The following is a 20954-nucleotide window of genomic DNA, read 5'->3' as shown; positions in this document are numbered from 1 at the left end:
TTGCGTGCTTTTGGCTCACGTTGACAGGCGGCCTCGTTGACAGATCTTTGCCGTCATTTGGGCAGTTAAAGCTCCCTTGTCGGGTTCTGCCGCGCTTTGAACGTCAAGATAACTCAAATGGAGATTACAGGAGAAGAAGAAGCGGCTCTAAGAAGCGTAAAGAGTTTTTTTATCTGAATCATTGATTGAGATAGATGTTTTTAACCGTTGATCAAGTCGGAAATTTTAATGATCAAATTTTCTATTGCCACGTTGGTAAATAAAATTATAAAATACCTTTTATTAGTTTCAAAAAATAAAAATGGTCTAATCGAATCATTCAGGTACTGCAATGATTGGGTGGGACCGAACTCTTGGCTCCTCGTACCAGTAGATTCTCTTAGAAATCATTAATCAGAAATTAAACTCGTATTAAATCGTACTTATTTAAGCGCTAATTTGTTTCTATAGAAATGTAGAATTATTAATTAGTAATTAAACTGTTCTTGCTGGCGAAACTAACTTCGCCACGTGGCCTTCACAGTGATACGTTTCCTATTTTGCATGGGAACTGTGCCCTTACGCCTCCTTGAAATCTTCACCGAATCCAATTCTCCCAGCTCTTTACCCCCTTCTTCCGCTCCCTCCCTCCCTGTTAATTCAGTTCGTTACGATTTCCCGTCGAACGGCTGACAGTTTGGATTCGCCGAACCCAATGCCCTTACCTAAAACCTTTTCAATCTCTCGGACTCCTCGCTCCACTAGATAGTTGTTTTCCTTCTTCGTCTTCAAGTGTTTTAACTTGCAGCGCTGAGTAGAGACTTAGGGTTTCCTTGTATGCGTAGCATTCTTCAGAAGCCTTGCGTCAACTCGCTTCGCTCGTTACCTGTTTTCCTGTGTGTTTTGCGGAGTTCCTTTGTCCAATGGCAGCAGAGCTCGATATCGGACGTGACTCCTTTACATCGTCGATGGATAAGTGGTGAGTTTTTTTTTTTTTTTTCATTTGTTTTAATTTTCCGTTCATGATTTGGTTTCTTGTTTAGGGTTTATGAGAGAACATTTTTCGAATCTCGATAAACTGTGTTATCATTTCGAGTTTTCTAATTTTTTTAAAAGGAAAAGTTGTTTCTGTATTTAGGTAACGATCTCACTGGTCTCGGTTAAGAGATGACTTCGGCAATTCCAATATAATATAACAAGACCTAGAATGAGGCTTTGTTAATTCGTCACTGGGCTGACGTACAGAATCGTGTCTAGGAGTGAAAGTAAATAATTAGTCGTTCACGGTGAACTGATTCTAGCTTGTTACTGTAAAATCTGTAGGACGACGACAATGAAGAACCGCCATGAGCAGCAGAGAGCAGTTACTAAACAGAAGCATAAGGCGGATGATCAAAAGCTACTGAAAAAGGTCTTTTCCTCCGTCAAAGCGCCGAAGCAGCAGCAGCAGCAACCGACTGCCAAGACAACGTGCGTGTGTGCACCTACCTCTCACCCTGGTTCCTTCCGGTGCCGTCTCCACCGGAATGAGCACTCGCCATCTGAGGAGAAGGGCGAGCAGAAAAGGGCGTCAAATCGTAAGCGTGTTTTCTCGGGCATTGGAATCCAAATCAACCAGCCGAGGCTCAGCCGGTTTTCGATAAGCGCTCTGGAAGAGACGGCATCTGAGACCGTGACAGTGAAGGCCAAAGATGTTTGAATCCGCTCGCTCAGCTTTGCGTTGGATCCAAATGTACAGTCTCTACGGTACCAACTGAAGAGTGGGTGATGATCTGGAAAGCTTGAAACTATTATACAAAGTAATATGTGATTTGGTTGCTTTTAATAGAATGTAGTTGTAGTCGCTACTGCTCGACTGTCAAAAGTATACTAAATAGAACTGGTTTGGTAAAGAGTACTGCACTTTGTTTGGCAGTTCATGAAAATCCAATAGAAAATGAGGACTGCAACATTAATAAGCTCAGTTAAAGTGCCTTGTTCCATTGAACTATATTTAGTTTTGCCCATCTTAGTTCCTTTGAACTGGTTTACAACTTTTCTTTATGAAGGAAGCATTTGTTTTACAACTCCCAAGTCCTACTAACATAAAGCAACTTAATAAACGTATACAACAAGCTTTTCAACTGTGTTCATAATATAATCCAAACTCCACAAGGGAAACATAATATGCCAGCCTCAATTGTCCCGGGCCGTTTACATGGAGGTTTCAAAATCGTACTGTTGAGCACATGATCGAGAGTTTTCCCACTTGGTTTTGCTGAGGCTGCTATCCACAGTGCTGTGAAAGCCAGATTGTCTCACGTTTGTATTTTTTTTTCAAATTATCGGTTCAGTGAGAATACTACCAACCCGTTGAAGATTCAGGAAAGAATCTCTGGGCATCAAGAGGCTGGATCCTCGAAGCTGAGTTACCAAAATCTGAGCCACTTCTCACGTTCATGGGAGCAAATGCTGCATTGTTGTCATCAACAGGTGTTAGAGGCTTAAGAGCAAGACCAAATAATAAACAGATTGCTTTCCAAAAAGCAGAAAAATGTCAATGAAGAATTAAAAAATAAACAAAAATATGGTAAAAGTCAAGCAATGGATTTGGAAAATATTGTCATGCTAAACAGCTTGTCCAGCCTCTCCATCTGTATGATTCACAGCCCCAAGAAGCATCTAGCATTAGCCAGCCAAGATTACTGAGTTCAGGTTTTGGGCTAAACTGAGGAATTTAAACACCATATATGTTTCAGTCCAGAAAATATAATAGTTGAGCTGTACCCTCTGATTCACAGAAACCAAATCACAACAACAACTAGATCTGCTTACGATAGTAAGGAAAAAACCTTTGGCTTTATGGCCACAAGGTGGTGGCTCTAGTGTAAGGTCTTGGATTCAAGGCTCACTAGGGTTTGGGTTGTAATGTGTAAGTGTAAAGAACACTGCAGAAAAAACAAAAAATTGATACCTTAGAATCTACAAAAGCCATTAATAATGTCAGGAGAGCCTCATAAATAGAAGCGCTAGATATCAACACAATACAAACTTTATATTGAACCTTGTATTCTTCTATGGTAATTTTAGTCTGAAGAGTATCAAACAGATGCTACTGTTAATAAAAAGACAACCAGGAATCACAAAGCTGACCTTTCTCCCTCATTCTTCTCTCTCGATCATGCTCAAACTTATCCCGAATTTGGCCAACTTTACCCCACGTATCACTTTGTCTACTATGTCCAAAACCTTGATCCTGCACTCAACAGTAATACTTCAGGTGAATAAGAAATTCTAGATAACTGTTAAGAACGTAAAAGAACCCAAAATTATGTGAATTTTCATGACAATTTCAAATTGATAATAAAAAATTGTGCAATATCTTTTATTATTCTCCATATGGCATTATGTTTCAGTGTTCCATTAAACAACAATGTTTAAGTGTATCTTTCATATTTTACTTACCATATTCCTTAATTCCTATATATGTATATATTCCTTTAAAAAGTAGTTATTACTTATCAACTAACACGGTTTTCTTTCTTTGCATCCATGACACTAAAAAGCATGATAGTTACATTTTATTTCTTATTCAGTAGTCATCAAGATTCTAATCTTGAAGCAAGTTACTTTGCATAGTTTTCATTTGGTATAGCAATCTGAAGTATCGAATAAGTAGCAATAAATTCTAACCAAACTTTTGAGTAACAGTTCCAGAACAAAATGGAACTGACAAATATGAATAAAAAGATTAAACAAATTAAAAATTAAGTACGATATATTTGCAAATATAAAGAGAGAATCAAGATGTACCTTAATTGGTGGCATGGATTGTGATCGACTCCTGCAATTGGAATACCCAGGCATTAGAAGACTATCGACCCAAATTGTATAAGAGAAGGAAAGGATGCTAGACTGCGGCAACACCCAAAATTTCCTTCCTTAAAAAATCCTTAGTAAGAATGCCATTTAGTTCCATTATATTTGTGATAACGCAATTATCTTCATTTTATCATAATAAAAACATTAAAAAAAAGATCTCCAACAAGGTAAGTCCAAAGCACTGTCTTGAAAGGTTTCAAATTAGATGCACTGTAGAGCATATTGCTTATAAAATGCCTAAAAATCTGCAGTGCATGTGAATTACATGCTTATGCCCAGAAGCTTGAATTAGGTTACACAATTAGTTTTTTGGATAAATATAAAGAGTTCAATGGGATCGGTAAAAATTGTTCTTAAGATCAGATATTTAAAGAATTAAAAAATAGTGAAGATTTTTTTTTAATGGTGAGAAAATATTAGTAAAAGAAAAAAATACAGAAGCTAAGAGGAGTTGGAAGTTTTCAATGTCAGTTTGTTTTTTATACAAGCAAACAGAAACCAAATACAGACAGAGAAAATAATCCTGCACAATAAGCTATTTCAAGTCGGCCCTCTCCTTAGCGAGCTCATCAGCAATGCAATTAGCCAAACTTTTTTTATGAAAACATAAAATCAGCCGATCTTATAAAATAAAAAACATTTCAAAAAGAAGAAGAATAAATAATCAGGAGTAGAATATGCAAAAGACCTAGACAAGGGAAAAAAGAACAGAAATACTGTAGCAGGCTTTGGTTGTTATTTAGTTCTTGCGTCACTACCTCTTTTGATCCACTTGCTTCTTGTGCTTACCGTTAGTCTGATATTATAAAGCTAATAATTACATTCCATTATGTTATACAATCAACATAACTATATTTCTTTTGCAATTGGATAAACTACCAAAGCTTGTCTCCCATTGCTTCTGGTCCAAAAGAAATTAAAGGATCAATCATTAAGAACAATATAACTGCACAAAACATGTGATCATATGAATTTAACTGTACAAGCCACAAGGGATAACAGTAGAAGAATTAAACTGTCCAAATAATAAAGATGTCCTTGGCAAAGAATTATAAAAGAGCATTCTTCATGAATAAGGGAAAGAACAACTGAACCTTATTGCTGGCAGGGAACCCTCTTTCTTCAAACTTTTTTTTTTTTTAAGACTCGAACATGCTTGAAATAACTAAACAAGACACTTTCAAAAAGAAAATAATATGCACTATTTTAAGTTGTTTCCTTGATATAACTAGCTCTGTTCACAATACTATTAAGAGCTTTTGGTATCAGATTTAAGTACCCCATTCACAGTCACACACCTTTTAAATAAATATGGAACTATGTATGAAAAACCACCAAAGAGCTACAATGCACACAACAGAATAGCACAATCTAAGATACATCTTTTGTAATTTTGACAGTAAATAAGCCCCTCATATTCTGGTCAAAATTAATTATAACAGTCCAACTACAAAATTAAAATCCATTTTAAATTGAATGAGAAACCACGCGTATATATGGCATTTTTTAGTTGAATGCAGAAAATAGACAAAGACTAGAGAAATAGACACATATAAAATCTAGGAATGATATTTTATTTTTTTGGATGTGGGGGAGGAGGATGGGCAAACTACTTGAGTGTATTCAAAAGATAAAGAAGCCAAGGAAGAAATAGGAGGAAATAAAGACCTGTAAGGAGAAAAGTCCTCCTCATCATCTTCAGGTGATTCATAGTTCGCATGATCTTGAGCTATTTTTTTGGAGTACCCCTCATCCCAATATAACCTTTCCCAGTTCTCCCTGAGTTCTTGATAGAGCTCCATGTATCTTTTGCACCATGGCTCATGCTCCTTACATTTTATGCATATGAGAGAGATCCATCAGTCTCAATCAATATGATATCAAAGGCATCAGGCAAAATGATGTCAAATAGCTACTAAGAAAAAAATGATATCAAATGAAATAATAACAACAATAACAACAACAATATACTAATAATAATATAAATCACTGATACAATTATTTAATCTGGGATGGTAAACTAACAGATTCTTTGAGGACAAGGCGAGTTCTCCTCATGAATTGCTCTCTCATTTGCTTCCTGCGCTTGTTGGGAAGATTGTCTCTGGGGATGACAAATCGCTCCCTTGGAGGGACATTATCTCCAATTTCATGCATCTCACCATCTACAATCCACCATTCAGATTTTTCATCAGGTTTCTTGTTCCATCTATTGGTTGGGCTCCACCTGTTGCGCCTTCTTGTCACAGGACCTGTATGGGCCAATCTTAGCTGCTGGAAGAAGAAAGAGGGTTGCTTCCACAATTGGCGTGCAACAGAGGACATTGAGCTTCAATTTATCTCAGTGAAATCTTTAATTTTCTTCCAGACCACAGCTTTTCAGCATTCCGAAATTCAGAAGACTAAGAAAAGCAAGTAAAAGTACAAATTAGAAGATCTAGAAGGAGCTTAATGCAGGACATAAACAGTTATTATTCCCATGTAGGGTTTCTGGCTAGACCTAAGAACAAAAAGATGGTTTATTGATAAAGTCATAATATATTATATTTTGGGTACATAGTACTCAAAAGTCAAGATAACTAATACTTCCTGTTGAATCGCCTTTTCTATTTAATTCAGAATTTATCTCTAAATGAATGCAAGAAGAGAACAGAACCTAAGTAGTTTATTTGTAGCACTAAGCAAAAAGAGTGGATTGATAAACAATCAACAATATCATTTACTTCGAATGAAGATGAATCAGAACAGGAACAGGATGTCCTCAACATTATAAAGTAGAAAATAAAAGATGAATATATTTAGAATTACATAACAGATAATTAATTTTGATCGGACTGAAAGGTCAATGTGACCATTTTCCAAAGTTGTACCATGAAAAGGGCCACCCCAACTGAAACCCCTCTTAGTGGTTCAAACATCAACTTTCAAACAAAATACTTAGAAAGAGCAAACAAATCTTAACACTCAACATGCATAACCTTATAATAGAGCTGTAAAAAATATAATCATAGTATTAGCCGAAACATCTTGACCAAAATCATTCTGTTCAATCCAATCACCTACATAAAAAATAAAAAGACAAACATAAAAATGAATACGTTATGATTTTTTAAGCATAATTTAATTTTTATCTCTATCACAGTGTAATCTCTATTTGTTGGGAGAAATGAACTAGAAAAGACGAGAGACATACAATTTGAAATAACAAAATATTTTGAAGCATGAAAAAGAGGAAGCAAAACCCAGAAGCCAACGAACTTGGTCCATATTTTTGTGCAATCACACAATTTTGCCTCAATACTTACCTCTTCCAGAATACATTTCATAATAACCGCAAAACCTTTGTATATCATAGCAAGAGTCTCCAAATTAATACTGCATAAAAAAAAAAATCGACCAACTAATTTTTTTTTGTTTTGATAAGCGACCAGTTAACATGTACTTATTTTTGTGCTCAGATTTTTAAATCTGAAAATTTTAAGATAACTTTGGTTTCTGGATGAGAAATTTTATCTCAAAAAACTCAAAAACAGATATTAGTGTAAAAAGAAAAACTTGAACAAGCAATTTACGGGGTACGTAAAACAAGTATCAATCGTGGCTTTAATTTCTATTCAACATGCAGATACTCCAAACCCTACCCTACTAAAGGTCTCAGCGATTTCAACGAGTTAAACGAAAATAGTAAAGGCAACAGCTCACCTTATGGTCGAAGCAACTACTCTACTCACAGTCCACAAGCAGAGAAAACTCTAAACTCCAAAGGCCAACCGAAACTGAGAATAAATGAAAGTAGTCTTTACCGTTTCTAGCGATTTGTAACGAGGGAAAAAGCAATTATACAAAACAGCGCAGGTCGTAGAGAAAATTACTTCAAGGAAAGATTGGACGGGTCGGTTGAGTCGTGGAAATCAATCCCCTTTCCGCGAAAAATATATTTTTTACCCAAGAGAGCTTCCGTCAAATCTGATCCCAGTAAACAAATTTCTTCCTTGAGGGTAGACTGCAGTGCTGAGAGAAGAGGGCGGAAAGGCTAAAAGTGAGAAAATAGAAATTGTGCTGAGGACTAGATTACAAGATTAGCAACCATTAGAAAACAGCTCTATGTCGGTCGGGGAGTCGAACTGATCAGTTCTATACTGGGTGGGTGACTCTCAAGTCCAGTTACAAGTCCTAAGAGCAAGTTTGGAACCATTCGAAAAATAATTTTAATTATGATTATTATTTTTAAATTAGTTAATAAAAAAAAGATAATGTTTAAAATTTTCTTATTCACTAACTAATTTTTTTATTAATAATAATCAAATTCTCATTAATAAAAACTTAGGTTATTTTTAAACTTCTCATGTTGTCTGTTATGGAATGAAAAGGAGCCTTAATAAGAAAATAACCGATGAGCCTGCAACCAGAAAGTTTAAAAATTTAAAAATTTTAAGGGCAATTATATCCTTTAAATAGAAGGGAGAACAAATAACGTACAACAAAGATGATACGAAAGGCCAGTAAAGTAGTTAACCTCTTTTTAATTATAAAAATGTGATTCCAAGCTCAATATAAGAGTGAAATGTTGCACATACCACCACAACGTGACTTTGTCTACCCCAATATGTAGGTTCCCCTACCCTCCCCCGGCTCAATCGTCTCCCATCTGGGAGCCTCTGAAAAACCCCCTAGCATTTGCATTTTGAGGAGAGCAAGAAGCCCTCCTATGGTAGATGCTAGAGTGCAAAAGGCTCCATCCCTAAAGAATTTCCCTTTCCCTAGTTTTCTTAATTTGTATTAGTTTAACATTACATCCTAACTACATAAGTGTTACAATTAATACTGATAAATGCAAGTGTAAGCTGCACTTGTTCAATTCCATTTTCTTTTCCACAATCTTGGTTGTATGACAACTATTCCATACCCTGCCCCAGAAGGGACACTAATGTGTCCTAAAAGACTAGAAATAAGATTGACAGAGGCACCACAATTATATATATGAACAAAGGGAACAATAATGCAGAAAAGAAACCCTGTAGTAGCTAAGGAGAACAAAAGGAAGCAAAAGTTTATGCTTCACAATTCCTCATTGTCTTTAGATGTATCGGTCGGTTGAAGGATGCCTGAGGCCGCCTGAAATAGCTCAAGTCATGATTTCCAAAATTAGTTTCAGAGAGCCAACGTATGCTGGAATTGGGATTTGCAGAAAACAATGCTGAGCCTCTGAGAAAGGAGGCTGTGATTGATCCTTTACATAGGACCTATTTAGATTGGGGTGAATGGGTTGTTTTATCAAGAAAAACCAATGTTAGTCTCCTGTTTCAGAAGCTCAAAAAATCCCAACCCTGCTGAATACAACAATTTGACAAGCGAAGCTCATCCATATTGCTTGAAGCCCTTCCACACATCTCTGGAGAGCCTAGGTCATGCACGATATCTCTCTTATCCATGTTACAGATCTCTGTTGCCATTGATAGTACCAGCCTCTGCAACTGTGTCAACTGCTGGAGAGTCATCTCCATCATCCTTCTTCCTCGGGTGCATCTCCTTGTCTTTGTTTGCAGTGTAGCGTTTGTTCACACTGTAGATTTTATGCAAAAATAAAAATCTAATAAAAAATGCAGAAACTAAATCTTAAGTTAGTAAAGCAAAGTGAAACAATTTTGCTCAGGTTGGAAACATATAACTAATGTTACCATTCAGAAATGTGAGTTCCTTTTGTAATAACATTCAGTTGATCTTCACATGAGGCTTGAAAGATTCCGAAGTTGAAATTTGAAGCCATGGCTGCGTCATTTAAATGAGATGTTCAGAGAAAAGAATGTTTTCCCATCAAATTATCCACATTACCAAGATGGGTAAATAAGAGGATCCTCCAAAAACTAAAAAGGCAATTTTGATCTGTGCAAAGATGTACTTGACATGATGAACAACCACAAACAAGATAACCTGGCACAACCAGTTAAAAATAATAATAATATTTAAATTTTAAAAAAAGAAAGAAGGTTTACCTCCTTGCAATCATGAAGATCGGGAAGAAAGGACAACCTTTTCTTCGGATCATAATGAAGGCATACCTTAAGATAAAAACACGATCTTCAGCATACTTGGCCATTTCAACATAGTTAAAACCCTCAAGACAATAACAGCATCCTGAATAGAGTTCACATAACTAGGTGTTTTGTCACCAAAGTGCCAGCCAAAAATAAGCACCAGTACAAGCTGCAAATAAGTAAATATATAAAAACTGAAACAATAACCATAGCCTGTGATATTGTACCTTCAATTGGTCAACGTTTTTGTTGTATCGGTGCCAACGTACAAGATGGCCCATCTGCAAAGTGGCACAATCATAAGTACAAAAAACCATAGATCACAAGACCCAGCCACCAGTTAAGCCACCAGTCAAAATCAAATGTTTTGAGCGACATTACAAATTTCAATCAATGGTCAAAATCACAAGATTTGGCAGATGGTCAATTGATGGCCAAAGCTAAAAGTACTAATAAATGACGGATCAACAATCAAGATCAAAGGACCCGATCAACAGTCATTATTAAGTCACAAATGTAGGACCACCATTACAAGCAAATTGGACCATGGTTCGTTCTCTAAGATTTTCAAAATAAAATCAATGGTCTAAATATCAACTTTGATAAGCAGGCCCACTATTCAAGAAACAGATACATGTGGAGCCGCCTAGCATCACCACAAAAGATGACACTCGAAAGAATTATGTGGCACCATTCAAACAACACATTATTAATCATTTTCATGGAATGAAAAGTGTCCTCTTATGAAAAATGGAATAAATCAAGTGCAAAGGATAAGAAAAGAGAGAAACTACCACCCAACACCTTATAACAGTGTATGACCCTTCATTTTTTTCTTTGGTGGGGAAGAGGAGAATTCTTAAAAGCTTGTGTGGAAAGAAATTCTGCTGCTGAAAAAGGGAGAAACATTGTCAAACTCATCAACAATCCAAATCCAGATCGCAGGCAAGACTTATCTGAATTCTCTCTGAAATGTAGCAACAAGTAATCATCTTGCTACTACTCTACTACATTCTTTGGATCCACCACATGTTGTAATAGGCCAAATTTTCTCATCAAAGCATCAAACAAAGGTCAATCATAAAATTGAAACACTAGTTGACCAAAAAGTTCTGAACCATCAATCAATTCATCTACGAAACCAATCAAATCCACTCATAGAGATCAAATTAGAGGAAAAAAATCATAGATTGGATTCAAACACTTCACATCTTGTAAATTAGCTTGTGTAGTTGTACTCCTGCTTGCACCTATTAGTGAACCAACCCCTTCATATGTTAACATTTTTGACAAACCCGGTGTGGCATCAAGGACCAAATCGTGCAGTGATAGTGTCTTTAAGTACAAAAATGTAAAATTTTAAAATTATCAAGGATAAAAGGTCTTATCTCTGATTTGATCATCTTATTTGATATCCATGAATGACTTGATAAGCAGATTTTACTTGATTAACATTTTGAACTTCCTTGATCCACTAGTGCTTCAATTTTGTAGTAGAACTTTGCTTGATATTTGAAGTTTTTATTTATTTTTTTACAAAAAGATTCGATCCATACAACATATGGTGAGTTAAAGAAATGTGACAAAGTGACAAAGTGGCAATAGGACCACTGTTTATTGCTAACTTTGAAACAATGGGATTCAAATATTGGCAGTTTCTTTGTCAGAGCTTGTCATCATTTGGTTTTCTGCAATAGAATGTGTCTCCCTCCCAAGTTCCAAAATTTCCTCTTTAAACAATTTAGTTGATCTCATAGACGAGTTGGTGGATGGATTTGAACCTCCTTTATTAGCTACTGTATCAACTGCACTGTTGACTGCTGTATAATGTGTAACAAGAGAATTTTTAGTCTATGTGTGCGGATCCAAGGAGTCTGACAAGGTATCGACAAAATGGATGTATGTTGCTATTAGGCAAAATTCCAATAGAGGTTAGAGGATCTTTATGAGATCAAGAACGTTGGTTGCCTCTAGATTGAGTGACAGAGTTCCTTTTCTTCGTTCAAGAGCTCCTTTCTCTCAAGGGTTGAGCTCTCTTTAACTCAACCACTGCCACTTTCTTCTTTCTTCCCTTATCTCTTCAACTTAAATTGTTCTAATTGTCGGAATTGTATAGCTAAGATAATGCAACCCATTTTTTTAGTGTCATCATCCTCTAGTGGTGCTATGCATCAATGTTAGGTGATTCAACATGTTCAACTCTTGAAGAGTAGACTCATTTCTCAAAATTGAGACCTGGATCATTCATTCTATTCTAAAAACCCTAGAAAATGATCCAATTATTTGCCCTCAAAGATGATCCTACACTTCTAGCTTTACTATGCGTATGATCGTGTCTTCAGATCTTGATTACAGATCAAGACATGCATCATTGACTAGGACACTCACTTTGATCATCAATTAGACATCGACTAAGTCTTATGATTTTGACCATTGACTGAAATTTTTAGTGTTGTGTCGCAGTCCGGTTCAGAGTTCGTATCAATTAGAGAGAGAAAGAGTTTTGAAACAAGAGGGAAAAACACTCCAAAGAGAAAACACATATTTGATTGGGATCAGAAAGTCCTCACTGTCAGAATTCATTCCCCTTTATTCTCTCTTTGTTCCTTAAAGAGGGTGAACAACTTTCCCAAAAAGTCTCATAAGATAACAACCAAAATACAAGCAAATCTTCCCTAATTTGTAGGCAATGTCCCTTTCCTATTTGTTAGGGCACGCCCTCTCTCCTAGTTATCCTCATGACTCTTAACTTGCTTCTTATTGCTTCTTTGTGCCCCTAACATGAAAAACTCTCTTACCTACCCTCATTCCCCTTAACTAGCTTCTTATTACTTCCCTATGCCCCTAACATGAAAAACTCTTACATCATGAAATTAAAATAAAACTCCTACGAAATTACTGAAACATAACATGTTGAGAAAGAATTTTGACTTTAACCGCTGGTCAACTAGTGGCCAAGTATTGTAATCTAAATAATTAATCTGTCATTGATCAAGACGAAAAATCTTGATCATTAGTTGGACTGTCATCTTGACTGTTGAGATCAAGGGTTCATAATCTTACACCTCTCCTTGATTCTATAGCTACAATTTGAGTAATTAATTTGAATGCAACTGCACCTTCGATTCGATTGAGGCTGTTGATCGAGGCCATGCTCTGATCTTCTTCTTTTTTCAAAATTTTATGCCTACAATTGGTAATAATCAGATTGTGATTAGGATGAACTGGTTCGGAACCCATATAATTTTCTATAACAACCAGATAAATTCTGGAGTACACCAAATGTGATGTTCATTATTTCCTCCAAAGCATAAGAGCACTCCAATCAATATAAAATTGAGCAAAGTAATGGGATAACAAACTGAAGTTAGGATTTAATGTAAATACTATTAAAAAAATAACAAAATAAGCAACATATACAGTTAAAAGAGAACACAATTTCTTACCGTTGTATTATCCTGGGTTCGTGTGTGAGTGGTTTCATCAAGACCATCTATTTTTGCACCCATGAGAGATCCAATTAGTTCTCATTTTCTAGTAGAAAACTAAGACGTTCCTACGACCAATATCAGTCTTTCTCTCTCATTCATAATTTGCCAATCAGCTGGACTGCCAGTATCCCTCTCATGCACCTATATGCAGATAGTTTCTGCTTCAATACTTTCTTGCTCTTGGCATGACAAAGCACCATTTTTATCGCACCAAGGGTCCCCAGATTTTACAAGCAGAAAGAAAGTGTTGCCTGCCGTCGAACAATGGATTTTTATTTTTTTTAGAGGGGTGTGGCGCGTTTCGAACTCGCGACCTGATGCACCTAATGTAAACAGAATAACACTGGACCAAATGGCCTTAGGTTAGAACCATGGATTCTACTCATAAAAACAAAGAAAAAAAGAAGATCGCTCACTTTCATGCATAGGAATATATACAAAAGCACCTGTCTGTTACTTTGTTGAGGGAAGCAATGGATCATAATCACCAACAAGTTAGGTCACGAGGAATGAACCCATAGGAATTCAGTGACTGACATACAGCAATGTCCTTTTTCAAGACATTTTCTGTCTCTGACTTTAACAGTCTCTCTTCACATCTTTTCCACGACTAGGGAGTATCATGAGTTCCTTCTTAAGGGAGGCTTCAAGCATGCCTTTTGAAGGGAGAATAACTCACCCTCCATGTTTGTCTCCCATGTCTTTCTTCTCAGCTTAGGGGTATCTTGAGTTCCTTCTTAAGGGAGGCTTCAAGTACGCCGTTTGAAGGGAGAATAACTCACCCTCCATGTTTGTCTCCCATGTCTTTCGTTTCAGCTTAGGGGTATCTTGAGTTCCTTCTTAAGGGAGGCTTCAAGCATGCCTTTTGAAGGGAGAATAACTCACCCTCCAAGTTTGTCTCCCATATCTTTCTTCTCAGCTTAGGGGTATTTTGAGTTCCTTCTTAAGGGAGACTTCATCCATATGTTTTGAAGGGAGAATAACTCACTGCCCATGTTTGTCTCCCATGTCTTTCTTCTCAGCTTCCCAGCCACAAACCATCTAAGATTGCTGGCACATAAATGTGAGAAAGCAGGCTGCAGTAACCACTCAGACATACATCTCTTTGTGCTTTGACAGCCTTTTCTATCTGCATACCGACAGGTGGTGCTTGTCTATATTGAGTTGCTATACTTGCTTATCCTATACACTGACTTAACTCTGCTGCTTGCCAGTTAGTGGTTCTACAAATAGCCATACTCCCGCTGCTTCTATCTTGTAAACTATACAAATAGCAAGAAAGTAAAGAACAAAGGATCCTCAAAGGAACAGAGTAATTTAGCCAAACTCAAAAAAAAGTGTAATGTATGACAAGAGAGTGAGATCAACTTGCATAAGAAGGCTCATGGTCATTCCCCATCACTTCTACTTGAAGCAGTTAGATTCTAAACCACCAACAACTGCTCATACTTCCATTCATCGGAGAAGCTTAATAACCTTGCAAAAATGTAGCTCCACACACATTTTTCTAGGCGAGAGAAATGTACTAAGGCATTTTGAAATCAGTTCAAACCACATGAAGTTGTAGGCTTTTCTCCAAATCTGTCTTTATTCTCATCTCCAACTTTTTTTTTCCTTATTTTTTTTTCCAAAATCTTGACATTTGCTTTCTGTCAATAAAGGAAGAAAAAAATGACCTAATATGGATCACCTACTCATTCTCACGCATCCAACCATAGCATCATTGTAAGGGTAAAAACTAATTCTCACCAGGGAGTAAGGAGTGTGTGTATGTGTAATCAGCGTTCAAGTTAAATAAAGTAAATAAAAATAATCAACAAAATAAAATAAAATGTCACATCACCAAAGTAGAACCTGGGTCAGAAATGCTACAAAATAGGCATATGTTAGGAAGGACGAAGACCAAGTTATTGAGGAAAAAGGGTGGCACAAATGTTGGCAAAACCAGACCGGATCAGTCAGTTGAATTGTGGATCAGCCAATTGAACTGTAGCATTACTGTCAAAAACAGTGGACCAGCTAGTTCAACCCACCCAGATGACCTAGAAGAAGAGTCATTTCTAGTTCTGATGTAGGAAGCAACCATTTCAAGCTAAAAAATGATGGATCCAGCTGGTTAAACCATGGACCAATTGAACCTGTCAGTTAGAAAGACTAGTGGAAAATGGTGAGCATTCAAATTAATGACCTATAATAGGTCTTGGTGAATGTTTAACTAGCTTAATAGACGACAATTTTGTGTTTAAATGAACAGTTACAAGATATACATGATAAACTTATAGCCAGCATTCCACTTGGGTTCAAACGTTGGTTGAATCCGATCTAAACAGGTTAGACAGAAACTGGCCATGCCTCTAGTCAGATGGCCAGTTCAGTTCTGAAACATTATGTTGTGGCTATTGAATGTTGAATACACGTAGATTCACCCCCTTCACCCACATACATATATATATATATATATAAAAACTTTGGGCGCACCCAACCTTTTCTTTTTGGAGAGTTACTTTAGTTACAATAGTGCCAGTTAATATTTACAACAATATCATTATCTTCGTTTTATCATTAAAATTTGACAAAAAAAAAAGAAAATTTTGAGATAAACATCAATATGAAACGCATGAGATAATAAATAAATGTAATATAAGAAGAAGCTAATTTTTAAGTCATTCGATTCAAAATTGATGGTAAATTTGAAATTTTGAGTGCACAGGCTTATATGGACTATCCTTTTTCCTTGAAGTGAAAAAGGTTTCGCTCAAGTCCAGCCAGTATTAGCTGCACCCAAAGTTTTTCAATTCAAAGTTGATGGCTTAACTAAAAATTGGGTGAGCTTAGATGGACTTGGGTCAATACTCATTTCCTCAATGTGTGACAAAACTATATAAGAACAATAACAAGAAATGGACATGTAAAAAATAGTTCACAAAACCACAAATAGGTAAAATTATCATCATCATATGAGAGACAGAACTTTTTTCCATATTAAAAGTAAAAAAGAAAAAGATGGTACAGATTATACACCAGAAAAATTTTAGTGACACCAGCCAATGGACTGTCACGAAGACGAGGGAACCAAAACAAGACGCAAATGTAAGGAAAGACAAGTGAGTAAAACCAGACCTGACTAACAAGTTGAACCAGAACCAGATCCTTAAAGCTACATAATAGGAAAAAATTAAAAACAAAAGACCCAGCCAGTTTTTATGGTCTAACCATTAAGTTGCTTGTCTGTTTGGATAAAAAAACCTGTATATACGGTTCTTATTTTTCCTGCTCTCCACTGTTCTTGTCAAAACCCAGCAGATGGTACAAACTACAAAATGAAAATTGCATATAACCTTATCTATGAACTCCTTGACCTCAATCATCCTTCTCATTTGCTTCCTTCCAGCATCTCCTATAGAGCTTAAATTTTCTTTCTAAAACCAACCACTCAAAGAGCCCTTTTAAGTCAATGTTCAGTTCTGTTAGGGTATGGAATATTTCTTGACTTCTTGGCCAGTGTTTTCATCACCAAAAAATTATCTCAAGTACAAAATCCGTTCTCCAATATTTAACAAATCAATAATTTACAATGGCCATCAATGGCCATGCTGCCTGCTGGATGGTCAGTCCAGTTTGGTAACACAAGGAAAAGTTAAAAAAGGCAGACCAGAATATCGTAGGTAAAGATCATGCTGATTAACCTGAAATAGTTGTAAATAGTCATTAATCAACAATAGTTATGATATGATAAACATCTCATCATGATGATACTTCAAATGCCCTCCAAATTACTTTATTTTCTTACTCTGGCTGCTGGAAGAGTTGACCAAAAAAAAAAAAAAGTAAAAATTCATCGAAACATAAGCTATGACAAGAATTTCAATTTCTACAATCTGTACAGTTTTGAATCAGCAGATCATCGGCGCCTTCTGATGTGTATAGCAGCTGCAGCAGTTGCATATGGAGTTATGTACAAGCAACCAACCTTTAAACTAGCATTCCCTTGAACTGCATCATTGACATATTTATATACTATGGATGGAAGTGCATACCTTAACTGAAGTTCGTTTTTTTCAGCTTATACATTAAGGATTTAATTGACTGTTGAATTTTTTCAGCATCCATCACCCTCACAACTTGGGATGCCTCATGTAAACTTTGAAGCCCACGCCCTATACAGGCAATTGTTGGGGCTGAAGGGGCCGATACAGCAGCACATTCAATCCCATCACCATAGAACAACAGGCATGAACATGAGGCAACACTACAGCCAAATACTGCCCATGGTTTAGCCCCAACAGTTCTGCCTCTCCTCCTCATTATTTCATAGAAAGCTGTCCTCATTGCCTGAAAACTTGTTTTTTCTGCAGAAGCTATAATACTATGAGTCACTGCCCGGATTTTCTCTGTAGAAGCAGCTACCTTCAGGGCTGAGGCTTTAGACCCAGAACCAACAAGCCCAGGGGCTAAAATCTTTGAAGGACTAAGAATCTTGCAAAGCACAATACCAAGAGTTCTTTGGGTATGCATCAAACCGATTTTGAGAGAAGCCGGAACTTGGTAACTGACTACTTTCAGGAAAGTCGATGCAGGCATGACCTTTGTAAGAGATGAAGCTCCTAAAACTGCGGTAGCTCCTGCTCCAACTGTCACAACGGATTTCTTTGCTAATGAACTCTTTCTATCAGCATTTCCAGCATCTTTTTCTCCCATATCTTCATGTATGAAACAATTTTCTGCTAAATTCTCAATATCCTCTGGCAGGGAAGTGTTCCAGTACTTACGAATACCAGATAAGCAACTCACATCAACTATAGCAACTATTGATTGGAAGTTTTTAGTCTGACTCTTGAGTGCTTGTGCTAGAAGAGCAAGAGACTTCTCACGGCAAGGAAGATCAGAGAACTCAACTCCTGTTGATTTGTAACTATTCTGAGGATCACGAGCGTCATTGTTAAAAGCAATTCTTAGACCCTCCACAGCAATCCGAAAGGCAAGAACTTCAGAAAGAACTGCTGCATCCACAGTCTCTCCTTGACCAACATTAACAAGTATCTTTTGAGCATAAAGAAGAGCTCTTCCAATGGTTGGAAGATCAATGAATATGTTGTGTAAATCCTCAAGCAGAAAATAAACAGTCTGAGCAAAAGATGGTGCCTGGTAATTACAACTTGGCAGACAATTAGCAATTCCTGACTTTGAAGCTTGGACATTATCTGTAGGACTTGATTTTGGAATTGATAAAGCCAACACTGAGGTTAAGGATTTGACCATATGATCTTGGAGGTTATCTATGCGGAAGAAACTTTTTGAAGTTGAAATAGAAGCAACATTCACTGGCATCAAACTTATTGGTTGTAAAAGCAATGATGAAACTGCACTTCCTGGGGCAGAAACATTTATCTGGTCACCAGAAACGGTACCAAGGGGAGATTCAAGTAACACAAATTGTGAATTGACTTCTTTTGCTGCCCTTCTGGCAGACAATAAATGCCCGTATGTTCCAACCCCAAATATTGCTTGTAAGACTTGACTTCCTGCTAAGCTCTCATACTTTTCTTTATTGATCTTATTTACAAAACATCCTTTGAGGACTCCAAGGGATGAAGTAGGAACTGTGCTGAGTTCCTCAACTCTTGACTTGTTTGTCTCCTGAATTTGAGACAGTGCATATGGAGCAACCTGGGCAACCACAGCATCAGGTCGAACTGCCTCTATCAAATATTCTGCATCTAAAGCAGATTGCTCAGACAGGTTTTGTGCAGCTAATATGTAAATAACAGCCTTGGAATCTGGATCACAAATAGCATACACAAACTCTTTTGTTTGCTCAGGGATGGAAAGGCTGCCAACTAATTCCTTAGAAGGTTTCAAGTCATCAGATTTGCCAAAAAAACGCTGCCACATATGTCTGAAACCTGCTAAAACTGTTGACGCCATGTCAAAACATCACATAGAAAAAGTAAATCAACTTGGCATTCTCATTTATGCCCTGACAAGAGAACAACTCTTACAAGTCAGAAAGACAGTTTCGGTCAAGATAACTCAATCAAACTTCAAGGCCCTATAGAATCTTCAAAAATCCTCTTTGGGAATTCCACTTCCAACTTCCTGGCCAATCAACAACAGAGTAACATATTAATCGTCATTACGCTAGAAAAACCCAAAAGTTTTCTTTAACACAATGAGATAAGCTTCATTCAGAAGGAAGAGGTATAACAAAGTTCCAGATGGAAAATCATATGGAGGGAAAAAACCTGAAGGTAGTAGATTTTTTTATTTTTTGTTGTTAATGATACTGATGTTTTCAATGAGTAGCTCCCAAAGGATCAAACACATTTCTTCATTATGAGCAATCTATTATAGCATCTTCCAAATCCTATTTTTAGATTCTAGACCTAACAAAGACAGAGAGGCCATCAGAACCAACTTATACACAACATATAATTGCATCCATAGCTTAACTTATAAGTGAGTCGTATTAAATGACTTCTATCGACGTTTATTTATGTTTCAAAAATTATTTGTTAGTAAATGTCGAGTATGAACAAATCATAACTCGATACCACAAAGACAGACAACAATGAACGAGTTACTAGCCTAATATATTGAAAGTGTACTTGAACCGGTTCATTACCATTGCTTCCGATGTAAAATGATAAGGATGTACTTGAACCGGTTCGTTACCATTGCTTCCGATGTAAAATGACCTAATATTCAGATTTTCACACCTAAAGGCAGAAAACTCCAGATTATATATCAAAAAGGAGAAACACCCCTTGCATATTTCAAATAGATTTTTCATAATTAATCACTTCATTTTTAAAATTAAATAATTTAATATACAATCCTTCCCTTAGCCTATTAGCATTTAGGAAATAACATTAAATAATTAAAACATGCATCAAAACTTAACTAGGTACTAGTTAATTCAAATAATAATTTCTGACGGTTACCACATACAACAACATTAAATAAAATGAATTCCTTAATGATATTTTCCCTAAGAGAGGAACTAGGAAATGTAAAACAAAATTATTACCTTTCAAAGAGAGGAACGAGAGGAAGAAGGACAGAGGGAGGAGAGCCGGAGTACAAGAAGAAAGCCGAATCTGGTGAAGTCTCCACCGGAACTTGTCATCAATGACAAGATCATGGTCGTTCCCATTCAAAAAAAAAAAATGGAGGGAGAAAGAAAAGAGTAGAAGAGATGCTCGGAGTGAAGAAGAAGAGAGAAAGAACAGGGAGGGGAGCAGAGGTCGGGAAACGCTGGAAATGGCACAGTATCAATGCAGAAAGGGGCGACCGCTTGACCGAGACATGGAATCGTCTCTAGCAGCTCCGATAACTGAAATTTTAGGGTTTCGGTTGGGGGTAAGAAGAGAAGGAGCGATCCCAGGCTGCAAGTTGGGTAGCGAACACGACTCGCTTGGCTCACATACCCGAACCGCCCAAATCATGTTTCCTAAGACGGTTCGAGTATGTGGGGCAGTTCCACGCTGCTAAGTGCAAACCGCACTCGCCACACCCGAAAATCAGGTTGACCTGCCGAGTCATCAGACAAGAGAAGGGACCGACAGGCGACATGTATCAAATTGAGCTC

The 20954-nt window shown here is 36.9% G+C and overlaps 2 protein-coding genes across 12 annotated transcripts; both read right to left on the bottom strand.

Annotated features, from left to right (window-relative positions):
• Window positions 1–1954: 1954 nt before the first annotated feature.
• LOC137956956 (uncharacterized) lies at window positions 1955–7948 on the bottom strand. Of its 4 annotated transcripts, none has more exons than XM_068804634.1 (7): window positions 7713–7948; window positions 7543–7616; window positions 5866–6242; window positions 5509–5669; window positions 3772–3802; window positions 3112–3214; window positions 1955–2430 (listed from the first exon to the last, which is right to left on the bottom strand). In XM_068804634.1, exons 3-7 carry the CDS (start codon window positions 6163–6165, stop codon window positions 2321–2323), a joined length of 705 nt encoding a protein of 234 aa, XP_068660735.1. In that variant the 5' UTR covers window positions 6166–6242; window positions 7543–7616; window positions 7713–7948; the 3' UTR covers window positions 1955–2320. The 4 variants fall into 4 exon arrangements, with proteins under 4 accessions (XP_068660735.1, XP_068660751.1, XP_068660744.1 ...); XM_068804650.1 differs by having other exon boundaries at window positions 5866–6092; XM_068804643.1 differs by lacking the exon at window positions 7543–7616.
• Window positions 7949–8446: 498 nt separating this feature from the next.
• LOC137943610 (uncharacterized) lies at window positions 8447–20756 on the bottom strand. 8 transcript variants are annotated; one of them, XR_011110764.1, is made up of 7 exons: window positions 20394–20756; window positions 17404–19462; window positions 10670–10765; window positions 10103–10156; window positions 9834–9899; window positions 9519–9609; window positions 8447–9403 (listed from the first exon to the last, which is right to left on the bottom strand). XR_011110764.1 is itself a non-coding variant. In XM_068789078.1 (3 exons), exon 2 carries the CDS (start codon window positions 19289–19291, stop codon window positions 17405–17407), a length of 1887 nt encoding a protein of 628 aa, XP_068645179.1. In that variant the 5' UTR covers window positions 19292–19462; window positions 20394–20756; the 3' UTR covers window positions 16397–17296; window position 17404. The 8 variants fall into 8 exon arrangements, 1 of the variants encoding a protein (XP_068645179.1); XR_011110761.1 differs by having other exon boundaries at window positions 9834–9975; window positions 10103–10765; XR_011110763.1 differs by having other exon boundaries at window positions 9519–9899.
• Between the last annotated feature and the right edge of the window lie 198 nt (window positions 20757–20954).

The sequence above is a fragment of the Aristolochia californica genome, unplaced genomic scaffold, assembly GCF_029961685.1.
Source record: "Aristolochia californica isolate CCGP_79_NKW_82.1479 unplaced genomic scaffold, dmAriCali1.0.hap1 SCAF_1, whole genome shotgun sequence".
NCBI lineage: Eukaryota > Viridiplantae > Streptophyta > Magnoliopsida > Piperales > Aristolochiaceae > Aristolochia > Aristolochia californica.
Note: the sequence above shows the minus strand (reverse complement) of the source record. Positions and strands in the feature narration are given on the sequence as shown.

Coding starts and splice junctions, on each gene's coding strand:
- LOC137956956 (XM_068804634.1), bottom strand. CDS start 6,165: ATGTCCTCTGTTGCACGCCAATTGTGGAAGCAACCCTCTTTCTTCTTC. Junction 5,670..5,865: donor GCCTTGTCCTCAAAGAATCT/GTTAGTTTACCA, acceptor ATAAAATGTAAG/GAGCATGAGCCATGGTGCAA. Junction 3,803..5,508: donor GAGGACTTTTCTCCTTACAG/GTCTTTATTTCC, acceptor TTCCAATTGCAG/GAGTCGATCACAATCCATGC.
- LOC137943610 (XM_068789078.1), bottom strand. CDS start 19,291: ATGGCGTCAACAGTTTTAGCAGGTTTCAGACATATGTGGCAGCGTTTT.